At 42.5% G+C, this 15,204-nt stretch overlaps 1 protein-coding gene across 1 annotated transcript in view; it reads right to left on the bottom strand.

Annotated features, from left to right (window-relative positions):
- Positions 1–555: 555 nt before the first annotated feature.
- LOC126179364 (uncharacterized) overlaps positions 556–15,204 on the bottom strand; it is a 34,415-nt gene continuing 19,766 nt past the window's right edge. The window contains exon 2 of the mRNA XM_049924606.1: positions 556–727. Within this exon, the coding sequence (XP_049780563.1) occupies positions 556–727 (172 nt within the window). The remainder of the gene's footprint in view (positions 728–15,204) is intronic.

Raw genomic sequence — 15,204 nt, 5'->3', positions numbered from 1 at the left:
AACCTGCGACCGTAGCGGCCCAGCGGTTCCAGTCTGAAGCGCGTAGAACCTCACGGCCATACCGGCCGGCGAGAATTTAAAAGGTAATATTCCTTGAACAGGCAGGTTCGTATTCTAGCAACACACCTCTTTATGTCTTCGATATCTTTGTTCTATACGAACTAGCGAAGAACAGTATTGAAAGATCTTGTACGTCCGTCTTGCTCACAGGTTCACTGTAGCTTCTCAGAATTTTCACTATCAACACGAAAAACCCCTAATTGAGAAATTATCTGCTTCTGCTAATAAAAACTTAAAGTATATTTTTCTAAGGTAAACTGTTGCCCAGTCACTTACATTTGGATCCAAATGTCGACTAGTTACGGCAAGGCTGCAAGCACTGTTCGGGTTGCTTAGTGAACCAAACTGACTCTCCAAACTGGATATTCTGAAAAATTCGCGGTGTTGCGGTAACATCGCACGTTATTAAACCAGTGGCCGACGAACACACGACGAAGTGGCGAGTGTGCCGAGCCGTGAGGAGCACTGGAGGAGACGCGCAGGCCGCCGCCTACCTTACTTGCTGGCCGTGTGCGGGGGCGAAGGGCGGGGGCGGAGGGCCACTACTGACCCAGTTCTTAAGGCGGCCGCCGGGGCAGGGGAGCAGATGCGCTCCCACGGTCGCCGGACACGTGTTGCCTTCCAGAGCCGGCGCGGAGGTGGCGAGTCTGGACCTGTACTCAGAGGGCTATTACAGAGAGCAAAAAGCACAAGTGTGCTTTGCTGGATAGTAGCGCCCTGTGGAACCGGGCGCAATTCAAGAACATGATGCGGTTCGCTAGTTCCCACAAAGTAAACACCTGGTCGGCGTTTGATTACAAGCGATCTTTGCATGCATGCTGCGAGGGCAGATTTTTAGTATTAAATATAAATCTCGTCACAGGCTTCTTGACTTTCAACTTTCCAGTGAGATTCAGGAAGGCGACGCCAGGTGTCACATGAAATAGGAATATACATAGGGACGACCATCGTGAAAATCCAACAGGTTAGTCATCCTCAAGAAGAGTGTTGCAAAGACTCTCGAAATGATGCTAGTGGGTTTAGCCTAAAAGGTATTAAAAAAATGACGCTTCATAAATTCCGCAAAAACTATACTTTGATTTTCCTGGATTTACAGTAACAAACTGTCTTTAAAAATTATTTCACTTCATGGTTTGCATCTCACTGGAGGAACTACCCAACTGGCCATTAAAACTTCTACACGAAGAAGAAATGCAGATGATAAACGGGTATTCATTGAACAAATATATTATACTAGAACTGACATGTGATTACATTTTCACGCAATTTGGGTGCATAGATACTGAGAAATCAGTACCCAGAACAACCACCTCTGGCCGTAATAACGGCCTTTATACTCCTGGGCATTGAGTCAAATACAGCTTGGATGGAGTGTACAGGTACAGCTGCCCATGCAGCTTCAACACGATACCCCAGTTCATCAAGAGTAGTGACTGGCGTATTGTGACGAGTCAGTTACTCGGCCACCATTGACCAGACGTTTTCAGTTGGTGAGAGATCTGGAGAATGTGCTATCCAGGGCAGCAGTCGAACATTTTCTGTATCCAGAGAGGCCCGTACAAGACCTGCAACTTGCGGTCGTGCATTACCCTGCTGAAATGTAGGGTTTCCCAGGGATCGAATGAAGCGTCGAACGAGAGGTGACCGAGGCGTGTAACCAATGGCACCTCATACCATCACGCCGGGTGATACGCCAATATTTCGATGACGAATACACGCTTCCAATGTGCGTTCACCCGATGTCGCCAAACACGGATGCGACCATCGTGTTCCTGTAAACAGAACCTGGATTCTTCCGAAAAAATGACATTTGCCATTCGTGCACACAGGTTCGTCGTTGAGTACACCATCGCAGGCGATCCTGTCTGTGGTGCAGCGTCAGGGGTAACCGCAGCCATGGTCTCCGAGCTGATAGTCCATGCTGCTGCAAACGTCGTCGAACTGTTCGTGCAAATGGTTCTTGTCTTGCAGACGTCCTCATCTGTTGACTCAGGGATCGAGACGTGGCTGCACGATCCGTTACAGCCATGCGGATAAGATGCCTGTCATCTCGGCTGCTAGTGATACGAGGCCGTCGGGTTCCGGCATGGCGTTCCGTATTACCCTCCTGAACCCACCGATTCCATATTCTGCTAACAGTCATTGTATCTCGACCAACGTGAGCAGCAATATCGCGATACGATAAACCGCAGTCGCGATAAGCTACAATCCGACCTTCATCAAATTCGCAAATGTTATCGTACGCATTTCTCCTCCTTACCCGAGGCATCACAACAACGTTTCGCCAGCCAACGCCGGTCAACTGCTGTTTGTGTATGAGAAATCGATTGGAAACTTCCCTCATGTCAGCACGTTGTAGGTGTCACCACCGGCGCCAACCTTGTGTGAATGCCCTGAAAAGCTAATCATTTGCACATCACAGCATTTTCTTCCTGTCGTTTAAATTTCGCGTCTGTTGCACGTCATCTTCGTGGGGTAGCAGCGTTAATTGCCAGTAGTGTATCTTTCGTTCAATAGTAAAGATTTCGGCTCACATCGGCAGTCGTAATCGTAGCATTCGCTTTCTGCTGCATGTTCGGCTTTCCACTTGGCGTTGATCTTGGTTTTCACACGCTACGTGGATTGTGAAAGTGACCTGCCTAGTTAAGGGATAGACTGCAACGGTAATGATCTTGCTGTTGATGATAAATTCAAGCCTAACCTTTAATCGTTCCTTTCTACCACTTATCCATCATGTTCTTTCAGCATTCGCAAATTATTTTCGTTTTCCCGCCGTCTTACTTCTTGCGACATTTCTTCGATTGGAGCAGAAGTGAGAATAGCGAGAAACTTAACGTCAGAATTTATGGACACGAAGTTTATGAAGTTAAAGAATTCTGCTCCCTAGGGAGCAAAATAACCTATGATAATTAATTGAAACCCTCAGCTGCCGACAGGTGTTGTTGATATAACTCGATTTATTCTAAAGAAGTTGCACGGTCATCAATACTATCTGTTCTTTCGACAACAGTTACTATCTTCATATACAAAATAACCTACGACGGACGGAGCAAGAACGGCATCAAAAGCAGACTAGCACCGGCAAAAAGGGCGTTCCTGGCCAACAGAAGGCTACTGGTATCAAACATAGGCCTTAATTTGAGGAATTAATTTCTGAGGATGTACGTCTGGAGTACAGCATTGTATGGTAGTGAAACATGGACTGTGGGAAAACTGGAACAGAAGAGAATGGAAGCATTTGAGATGTGGTGCCACAGAGGAATGTTGAAAATTAGGTGGACTGATTAGGTAAGGAATGAGGGGGAGAAGTTCTGCACAGATTAGGAGGGGAAAGGAATATGTGGAAAACCCTGACAAGGAGAAGGGACAGGATGATAGGACATCTCTAAAGACATCAGGAACTGGCTTCCATGGTAATAGAGGGAGCTGTAGAGGTAAAAACTATAGAGGATGACAGAGGTTGGAAAACATCCAACAAACTATTGAGGACGTAGGTTGCAAGTGCTGCTCTGAGATGAAGAGGTTGGCACAGGAGAGGAATTCGTGGTGGGCCGCATCAAACCAGTCAGAAGACTCATGACTCAATAAAAGAAAAAATTTGACGTTCTCTTTTTCTTGCAATAAACCTTCATCCATTTTTTACATTATTGCTTCAAAAGACATATGAAACTGCAGAGGTGAAAATTTCATATTTATCACACAATTTTGTCATAAGCAATCCATCTTCTCGACTTCTTCATTTTAATTACTGTCATTTGTTCTTCATTCATTTACACTACTGGCCATTAACATTGCTTGCTACACCACGAAGATGACGTGCTACATACGCTAAATTTAACCGACAGAAAGAAGATGCTGTGATATGCAAATCATTAGCTCTTCAGAGCATTCGCATAAGGTTCGCGCCGGTGGCGACACCTACAACGTGCCGACATGAGTAAAGTCTCCAACCGATTTCTCATACTCAAACAGCAGTGGACCTTCGTTGCCTGATGAAACGTTGTTGTGATGCCCCATGTAAGGAGGAGCAATGCGTACCATCACGTTTCCGACTTTGATAAAGGTCGGATTGTAGCCTATCGCGACTGCGGTTTATCGTATCGCAACACTGCTGCACGCGTTGGTCGAGATCCAATGACTGTTAGCAGAATATGTAATCGGTGGGTTCAGGAGGGTAATACGGAACGCCGTGCTGGATCCCAACGGCCTCGTATCACTGGCAGTCGAAATGACAGGCATGTTATCCGCCTGGCTGTAACGGATCGTACAGCCACGTCTCGATCCCTGAGTCAACAAATGGGGACGTTTGCTAGTCAACAACCATCTGCAGGAACAGTTCGACGACGTATACAGCAGTATGGACTATCAGCTCGGAGACCATGGCTACGGTTACCCCTGACGCTGCACCACAGACAGGATCGCCTGCGATGGTGTACTCAACGACGAACCTGGGTGCACGAATGGCAAAACGTCATTTTTTCGGATGAATCCAGGTTCTGTTTACAGCATCATGATGGTCGCATCAGTGTTTGGTGACATCGCGGTGAACGCACATTGGAAGCGTGTATTCGTCATCGCCGTACGGGCGTATCACCGGGCGTGATGGTATTGTGTGTCATTGGTTACACGTGTCGGTCACCTCTTGTTCGCATTGACGGCACTTTGAACAGTGGACGTTACATTTCAGATGTGTTACGACCTGTGGCTCTACCCTTCATTCGATCCCTGCGAAACCGTACATTTCAGCAGGATAATGCACGACCGCATGTTGCAGGTCCTGTACGGGCCTTTCTGGATACAGGAAATGGTCGACTGCTGCCCTGGCCAGCTGATTCTCCAGATCTCTCACCAATTGAAAACGTCTGGTCAGTGGCGGCCGAGCAACTGGCTTGTCAGAATACGCCAGCCACTACTCTTGATGAACTGTGGTATCGTGTTGAAGCTGCATGGGCAGCTGTTCCTCTACACGCCATCCAAGCTCGGTTTGACTCAATGCCTAGGCGTATCAAGGCCGCTATTACGACCAGAGGTGGTTGTTCTGGGTACTGATTTCTAAGGATCTATGCACCCAAATTGCGTGACAATGTAATCACATGTCAGTTCTAGTATATGTTTGTCCAATGAATACCCGTTTACCATCAGCATTTCTTCTTGGTATAGTAATTTTAATGACCAGTAGTGTACTTTTCTAGCAGTAATATTAAAGGAATCGCTGTTCGAGTACCCTTATGGAAAAGACGTCCCTTTCGGCTTATTATCTCAATAGTTACGGTCTTTGAGGCTCCTTCTCTTCAGTTTACAGTTGAGAGGAAACATAGCGGACATAAGCAGCTGCTTCGCCTATTAGTGAACTTGATCGGCAACGTCGAGTGGTCATTCCCCGCCCGCCAGAGAAGGAGGGGCGCGGGCAGTCCTGTTTGCCGGCCTAAGCTGCGTTGCTCATTAAGCCAATTAGCTGGCCGCCTGCAGAAGAATGGCGCGCCGTCGTTAGCCCGCGCCCCTTCCCACCTGATCCTCTTTTTAAACAATCGCCACTTGCCCGGCGGCAACTTTATTGTGTCCTCCCTGCTTTTCCCGATCGGGGCGACTTACGCGACCGGACCGCAGTTATGTCTTCGTACTGCGTAATCCTCTTTCGCCGGACTTGCGAGGAGCTTGCGCGACATTTAAATACTTTTCTGACTAAGAGGCGTAACACTATAAATGGAGGTGAAGTTGGCGCTGCAAGTTGCTCTTTAACGACTCGAGCCGGCGTCCGAGAGAACTTCTACGAAATGGAAGGAGTTTGCCTGTATAATATTTTTCATTCTTTTTTTCCTCGTAGAATGCTACGTCAGATTTCTGGGCTTGTAGTTGACTTTTCTCTTTGTAATTTAATTCCGCTAAACTGCAGAATACCTCTCAGAGTGTCGTCAGGGAGACAAAAAGAATTCAACAGTTAGACACATTAGCGCTTTTAATGTACCTTTCCTCCACGATTTTGCGCTTTCGTCGTCGAAGGAAAAACACCAGATCCTTTGCAGTTAGTGTTAACGCTAGTCTTTTAGCGGAAGGATGTCTCCCACTGTCCATCTTGCTTTTTTGCTGAGTGCAGTTTCCAGATAAACGAGTATGGTGGACAAAATAATGGATTAAACAACGAGAGCTCCAACATAAAGTAATTCTGAAACTTGAAAATTCCGTAGAATTACACCTCAAAAAAATTGTTAACTGTTTCTAGACTTTATAAAACTATATTATATACTTTGGAGTGAGAGGGGGGGGGGGGAGGAGGAGGAGAATACTGTTTAACATTCGGCCTGAAGGCAGGAAAAGTATAAGTCAAGTAAACATTAAAAGCCTGGAGATGGAGTGAAAAATAAGCTGCTTCGTTCTCGCTTTCGAGATTGGTAGATTTGCAGAGCAGATAAACATAGTGAAGTTAGAAGTTAGAGTAACTATCCTGTAGGTTTTGTTACAAAACAAGGAAGAATTACATGTGCCACAACATTACACCATCTAAAGGTGTTTGAACTGATAGCTGTACAGATAATGTAGACAGGTATCACCTATAAAGAAATAATAAGCACGTTAACTCGAGTTCAGATGCACCAATTATGCTAACAAATGTTGTCTTTAGATACCCAAATATGCTTCATTACCATTGTGTCATTGTCAGTCGGTACTTTTATTCAGTTCCATAAATGTGAACATGCCTAAAGTAACAATTATTGTAACAAAATTGGGTCTAGTAACTGTTCACTTCTGTTGTAGTCAGTATCTCATTACTTTACATTATTGGGTTTTCTAGCACCTTCTTTAGGTTATGGTATACAGGTAGACTATGAGTTTGTTTGCCGATTTAGCAAAGCACTGTATCTATGAAATATAATTTCGGTCCTCGAATATACTTCGTGGCCATATTTTGTTATTACTTAACTAGCTTCGAAAACTCCATTCCCATTTGTTGTCAAAATGCAGGCACAAACAAGATACATGTTTTTGTGGAATTCCAATCATAATTCGGTGTTTCCTGTGTTCTGAGATTTTTCTGTGGTGTGTCGCCTGTTCCGTATGCAACATATCAGGCGTGTGCGAACTTACATGCATCTATTCTCAGCGCATATACGGCAAAGTTGCAAGAACATTAAAACAATGTGTTCACAACTCCTCAGCGCTCTAAAAATTAAAAACTGTCATAGCACGTTTCCTGACAACCTAACAGCCCATGTCCATCACCCAACTGAAATAGAAACAATTTTAAAAATTATAAAATCCAGCCACAGCTTACACTGTAAACCTACAATAGAAGAAAACTCCACCTGCAGAAGGAATTAACAGAAGAATCGAAATTACTATACTATGCGCTATGCAATGGAACACTGTTTAACATATCAGAAGGAGATGTACAGAAAACACACATACACACAGCCACACTCGCACGCATACATAGACACAGAGAGAAAGAGTGTATGTGTGTGTGTGTGTGTGTGTGTGAGAGAGAGAGAGAGAGAGAGAGAGAGAGAGAGAGAGGTAGAGATAGGGACAGACAAAGAGAGGCAGACAGAGATGGGGACAGACAGATAGAGAGAGAGAGAGAGAGAGAAAGAGAAAGCAAACGACGTTCAAATTTGGCACCAAACTGAAGTGAAATCAAGTTAACATCTTAAGGGACACAAACGCTGTCTTTAGTGAAGTAACAAAATATAACAATGGTTACTGCTAGAGCTTCAGAAACCGATAAACGTATACCGCTCACAGATTTCTTACAGGAAAGTAAAATGTACTCTGGAAAATACACTTCAGTACGTTCTATTCGATGCAGAAGGATTTCTTGAGGTGAAGGAACACCACACATTTACAGGGAAAGCTAAACTGAAAACAGGCCAGGAATTCAAGTAAAAAGTCCGTCTCTGTAGAAGGGTGGTCGCTGATCCAACGGAGCATAGAACAACCATGAGAATATTCGATTGACATATAAACTCATCTTAAACTGATCGAAGTACACGTCACTGATGAATAACTATGAAGGGTTGTAGTGATGGCCACAGCGTAGTAATGGTTGCACAGAGGAATTAGGAAAAGTCGTAGACTACAAACGTCCTTCCAGACATATCTGGTGATTATTTTACGTAAGGTTTCAGTGCCTTGACGAGGGCTAAATGATTTCTGTTGTCTCTCCTTGATGCGAAGTTAAACGATATTCGTTATGAGACAGAAATGTCATCTCTTAACAATTATACCCTAATGAGAAGGACTTTTGCTACAAATTATCTGGTATTGCTGAATTTAAGCAAGTGATATGATGTTTCCAGAATATTGTCCCGTTCATTTTTGCAAGAGTCACAGTATGCATTTCCCTGGAATTTTCACTATCAAATAGTTCGTTATTCAAAAAGTAGGCGGTATATGCGCGAGAAAAAAAACCTTCAGTACCAGTTTGAATATAAGGTAATTCTATATGCTGGACGCCTTCGTACGGAATCATGTACCTCTATACTCTCGTCTGTGTGGTAAAAGTGACAAGTATTCCACATGACATACAGTATGTGGTGAAAAGTATCCGGACGCCTGGCTGAAAATGACTTACAAGTTCGTGGCGCCCTCCATCGACAATGTTGGAATTCAATATGTTGTTGTCCCACCCTTAGCTTCCACTCTCACAGGCATACGTTCAATCAGGCTCTGGAAGGTTTTTTGGGGAATGGCAGCCCATTCTTCACGGGGTGCTGCACTGAGGAGAGGTATCGATGTCGGTTGGTAAGGCCTGGCATGAAGTCGGTGTTCCAAAACATCCCAGAGGTGTTCTATAGGATTCAGGTCAGGACTCTGTTCAGGCGAGTCCATTACAAGGATGTTATTGTCATGTAAACGCTCCGCCACAGGCCGTGCATTATGAACAGGTGCTCGATCGTGTTGGAAGATGCAATCGCCATCCCCGAATTCCTCCTCAACAGTGGGAAGCAAGAAGATTCTCAAAACATCAATGTAGGCCTGTGCTGTGGTAGTGCCACGCAAAACAACAAGGTTTGCAAGCCCCCTCCATGAAAAACACGACCACACCACAACAACACCCCATCCGAATTTTGCTTTTGGCACTACACATACTGGCAGATGACGTTCACCGGATATTCGCCTTACCCACACCCTGCCAACCGATCACCACATTGTGTGCCGTGATTCGTCACTCCACACAACGTTTTTCCTCTGCTCAATCGTCCAATGTTAACGATCCTTGCACCAACCTAGGCGTCGTTTGGCATTTACCGGCTTAATGTGTGGCTTATAAGCATGAAATCCAAGTTTTCTCACCTCCCACCTAACTGTCATAGTACCTGCAGTGGATCAAGATGCCGTTTGGAATTCCTGTGTGATGGTCTGGATAGATGTCTGCCTATTACAGATTACGATCTTCTTCAACTGTCGGAGGTCTTTTGTCAGTCAACAGTCGAGGTCAGCCTGTACAATTTTGTGCTGCACGTGTCTCTCCACGTTTCCACTTCACTATCAAATCGGAAACAGTGGATCTACGGATGTTTAGGAATATGAAAACCTTGCGTACAGACGTATGACCCAAGTGACACCCAATCACCTGACCACGGTCGAAGTCCGTGACTTGCGCGGAGCGTCTTATTCTGCTTCCTCACGATGTCTAATGACTGCTAAGGTCGCTGATATGGATTACCTGGCAGTAGGTGGCAGCACAATACACCTAAAATGAAAAACGTATGTTTTTGGGGGTGCCCGGATACTTTTCATCACATAGTGTAGATGAAAATGTATGCCTACCTCCGTTCTAGTGTTTAACGTTACGCTAGGAGCGAAAAGTTCATTCTTGAAATGATAGATAAGAAACGATGCTTGGTATTATTGTGAGACAGTAGTGAAAAGTATTATAATATACAAAACATACGACGTTGACAAACCCGTTTTAATAGTTGTGCGCCGCTCACTTCCATCAAGTGATCGTTTTTCAGGACCCAAACACTAGATGTCAACTTACTTTGTTATCCCATCGTCTGTGCCGCTGGCAGCTATAGCTTGAATTCGGCGCTTGTAACTCGATAATAATACGAGAAAAGAAATAGAACAGATTCATCAGAACCATTCAGTGCTGCCCGTGATGGCTCCTTTTCCTGTTTCTAAGGCGATACTTTTTTGTCTTTAACTGTAGCAGCGTTCATGCGTTTTAATTATAACAAATATCATTGAGTAGAGTCTGATCCAATATTATGTCTTGAAGAACTTACTCGTTTCTTTTCAACGCGCTCGCGTTGTATTAGAACGACGATGTATTAGAAAATTAAGTTTTCCCCATTTTTACCAGCCGTAGACGAAGACTGCTGATATGGTGAAAGAGGCAGGATCTATACACAATATCGTGTTTTTTTAATGAAGTCCAAAAAGTAGGTGAACATGAATTCAACAACTAATCTTATGCATTCTGGGTAAACATGGAGTCCAAAAATTTTAGTGTTATCTTATAGAGGTCTATTATTTGTTGGTACATGATGAGGACCTCTCCAAGTCGTCCCATAAGTGGATCACTGCGTTTCCACCGGACAGAAGCTTTGTCCTGACCATTGTGTAAAATTCTCTAAAATTCTTTTCACAGTTAATTTTGGCATTCCTATCCATATTATCTGATACTTACTTCTGCTCGAACAAATTGTCTTCTGACGTTCATCGATTACTTGTAGGGTCCTACTGGATCTCCAGACTTTGACAGCAATGAGTGATAAAAAGACGTGATTCACTACACAAAATTCGAATCATGAAAAATTATTACACCTAAGTTATAAATCATTTCTAGGCTAAAAATAACATACTTGAGAGCTAGGTTCCTAGTTCACGTGTTTTCTACCTACACCATCTCCGAATTTGACGTTATGCCATAAACGAAATTAAGGACGGAGGAAAAGAGAATTTATTCGTTTATTATTATTTTATCTCGAATCATATGTCTGTATTGTTTGCTGTAGCTATTTGCTGTCAGTTTCAAAGCACTATAACTTCATCTTCAAGCACATTTGGTGTGATAATCGTTGTCGTAAACACCCTCAAGTATATCGAGCAACAAGACTCACAGCACTGTGGAAGTAACAAGATAGTCAACTACGTCATAACTCTGGACAAGACCTGATTAACAAGCTTTGTGCTGTGACCTTAGAGGAACCATCCTACTGGATCATTTCTTACCATATTCCACGGAAGCAAAGAAATGCTTGTAATAGAAAATATATGTATTCGTTAAATTCTGATACCGCTTTGGAGCACTTCGTACAGCGTAATATGTGGATGTAAGGTTGTGAACCACGGAGGTAAGCCAGATTAAGCCGCGGACCGTGTAAACAATACTTGGCGGAGTGAATTAGCAAGCTTGCGTATGCTCTCAAGCAGGTTCCCACGCCTTTCCAAATGAATTTTAGGCACGCTCTCTTTCCAAACCTCAAATAAACGCCTCACACAGTCTGCTGGATTTCGATTCGAGAAGTCACCGAGTAGAAATTATATGATTTACGAATAAAGGGATGACGTAACATAATTTTTCTGTAGATAAGAGTAACATCGTGTTGGTAGGAACGGCCAGATCCACGGTAAGTGCTCACTTGGTGCCGACGGAGCAGTATCGGGAGAATTTCAGGAAAATCAAACACCAATAAAAACAAGAGATATTCTCCATTTTAGCTTGTCACTTGCCAGGTTTTGTTACTGCTGTTTATCGTTTGTCTTGATTGTGACGTTTCTGTGATGCATTGAGGTAAAAGCTGTGTTGTAATATTCATGCTGAATCGAGAAATTCCTACTCGGGTTGAACAGCTCTCTATAACTCCACTTTCAGGTGCCGTAAGCACACCACATTAAGCCCACCACGTCCTGCCAAAAGCAGCCGACTGCCTCACAACTGAATATAAACGAAAACCAGGAGCGTGCCGTTGGTGCCACCTTACCATAATATCCTGCGTAATATCCTGTGAATTGTTCCCCTCACGTTTGATAAAATGTCTGTCATTGACCATTATCGGAACTTTTTCCAAAATACAGGGTGTTTATAAATGAATATCGGGGATTTAACGCTTTATAATATTTATTACATTACACTTACAGTTATAAATGATATTTCAAATGAAAGAGTAGTTCAAATAGTTTTACGAAGAACCTTATAAATGTTCAGTGTGAACACTATTTGTCATAAGGCACACATTAAGTCTATAGCCGAGTTCTTCCCAAATGTTGTGTGTGTTCAGTGATTGTAGCAAAAGCGGCTTCAATCCGGTTTCAAAGTCTGGCAGATCTGCTGGTAACGGAGGCCCGTACACACGATCCTTGATGAAGCCACAAAGGAAAAAATCGCATGGAGTTAGGTCGGGTGAACGTGGAGGCCATGCAAAGCAAGCCCTGTCATTGGGCCCCTTCCGGCCTATGCAGCGCTTGGGCTATAGACTTGATATGTGTCGTGTGACAAATGGTGCTCACATTGAACATTTATAAGGTTCTTGGTAAAGCTGTTTGAATTGCTGTTTCATTTGACATATCACTTATAACTGTAAGTTTAATGTCGTAAATATTATAAAGCGTTAAAACCCCGATATTGATTTATAAACACACTGTATATACCCTCGTTGTTTTTCGGTATATTGCTGTAAAGTAAAAATAGCAGCAGTTGCTTCTCCTAAAACCCGTTAGTTCTTCAGAAAGCAAAAAATTAACCATAGCTTTGATATGGCATTTGTAATTCTGACGCACAGTTTGTAAGCTGTGTCAAGCAGGCTTACTCCTCTGCAGTTATCTCAAACTGTTTTGTCACATTTCTTGTGCAGGGATATCACTGCTTCCTTCTTTCAGTTTTGAGGGATTTTCTTTTGCTCCCAAGATGTATTAAAAAGATTTAATAGTCTACAATGGAACAGTATTCTACCGTACTTAATTAACTGTTTTATTAATTTCATCCATACCGATTGCTTTATTGCTTTCCTAGTTCCGTGACATTTATAGCTACCGTCAATCCTTCTGTACTGGTGTTAGGCAGGTCTATACTTCGTCTTGTAAATATTTGTTTCCTTCAAGTTACCTCATACTGCATTTTATCATACGATAAAGTTTTACCCTGCTTTTCCAATGTTTACTCTAATGCTTTAAGAAGTTTATACAATATCATCTGGTGTCCATTAACATCGTTTTCTATATTGATATTGTATTGCTCTGAAGCGTCTTTGTGAGATGCTCTAACTAATCGTTTAACAGTATTTCGTTTTTCTTTATTTACATCTGGATAATCATATGTGTTGCTTGAGAAGAATTTTTATAATAATTAAGTTTCTCTGAAATTCCGCTTAAACCAGTAGATAAAAGACAGGCTGTAACCAGCCACAACCTGAAACGGAATGTGAGTAAGAAAGAAAGTTAGCATCTCGCCAATAACGTTAGAAAATAATTTGTACTGATATAGTTTGTATTGTTTAAAGTAACAGCTGCATATTAAAAGTTTTGAATGACTGACTAAAGAAAAACAGACAGACTTTTAATTCTATCTTTCCACTGTTAAACGAAAGTAGCATTCCAGCAAAAGGAACATGAATAAAAAACGACACTGGTCTCTGTTCAGGACTTTTTTGTCCTTTCATCAATAGTTATCACTTTTGTTATGAATTCCAACTATTACTGTCGCGACATAAGTGGTTATTGCACGTGCTTATACTGAAAGAAACCTAGTGCTCCTGTGCGAGTGACGACATCTTACGAAACTATGATGCACTCATATGCAGAATATATATTTGCTTCAGAGAAAATGCATTAGACTCCGTCTCACTTTGTTTCCTTGGTTCAGAAATTATCCCTCGGGTATTAACGGTAATTTCATTTCGCCTGTTTTAAGTGAAGCAATTAAAACTCTGCAACTTTTTTTCGTGAATGTATTGTTTCGTTAAAAGTTAAATTGAATCGCGTTCCAATCAGCGGAAACATTGCTTTGAAATGGAAACACTGTTTAACTACAAGCCACAGAGTACCGAAGTAGAAACATGTAAATAAGTCGAAGAGTCCATCATGTGTTTTCAACATTGTACTCCTCTACCAGTTACGTTCTGAGTTACCAGAAATTTCATTCCGTTAAGATCGCAATCTGTTTTAAAAATCTGTACTCAAACAAACCCTGCTTGTTTAAACAACGGTCACTGCAGAGCAAAGAAAGTATCCTTCGTACAAAGCATTATCATCACGAAATGAAGGAGGTACCCGTAACAATGAAGATATGTTCTCGAAGCAGATAGAAGTAAAAGGCCTTCGAAGGTGAAGATGACATTAATTTTCATTCACTTTTGTCCTATCTTATTCTGACGATCGTCGATTCTCTCGTATGGAATTAAAAAAATCCGTTAACTTTCGCTCGGATAGTGATTTAGATAACCAAATTTGTGGACATGGCGCCAACGGTGATTGCATTAGAATGAGAGGAGACCTGCGTCTTGCAGCAGTGGTCAGTATCGAGTAGCTACATTATTTTATTCTCCGTGGTTTATATGATTTGGTATAATATGAGGTAAAACTGGTTTCTGAGACCCTCACCTGCCATAACGTGTATAGACGCCGGTAACAACCCGAAACAAAACTACATCAAGTCTTCTCGTTGTACCCTACAATTGTTCGTAAAGACGTACGGAAATGGAGTTTGGTGTCTGACTCGTTTCAAGAAAGCAGATTATTTTCACGGAGACTGCTGCAATCGTTATGTGTGGTGTCCATCAGTCCTGTCTCCTCCTAAATTTAAGATACATTCTGTACTGTGCCTTTGCTGTTGTAAGTTACTGACGTTATAGAACTTTCAATGACAATTAATTTGTGGTATGATAGGAGAAATAGGGAACGTGAATTTCGTAGTGATCCCACGCATGAGACTTGGTGGTTTATGAGAAATCGCATTTTTCACTACGTTTCTATTCAACCTCTCATAAAAGCGTCAACGCTGTCTGTCTCTCTTCCACCATAAGTTTAATGTCATTCTCATAGATTGTTTCATGTTTCCTGATCTGCACACTTCTCCATCGTACTTTTCCAAACTGCCAAACTACCCAAAATCAATCAATAACAATTTTTTCAGCAATTTGGAAAGAAATTTAAATTTTTTTCTGTTGCCTGAAGTGGGAAGGTGGGCAACGCTGTGCTCTG

This window comes from Schistocerca cancellata, chromosome 1 (assembly GCF_023864275.1).
Source record: "Schistocerca cancellata isolate TAMUIC-IGC-003103 chromosome 1, iqSchCanc2.1, whole genome shotgun sequence".
NCBI classification, from domain to species: domain Eukaryota; kingdom Metazoa; phylum Arthropoda; class Insecta; order Orthoptera; family Acrididae; genus Schistocerca; species Schistocerca cancellata.
This window is presented reverse-complemented; position numbering and strand designations above follow the sequence as displayed.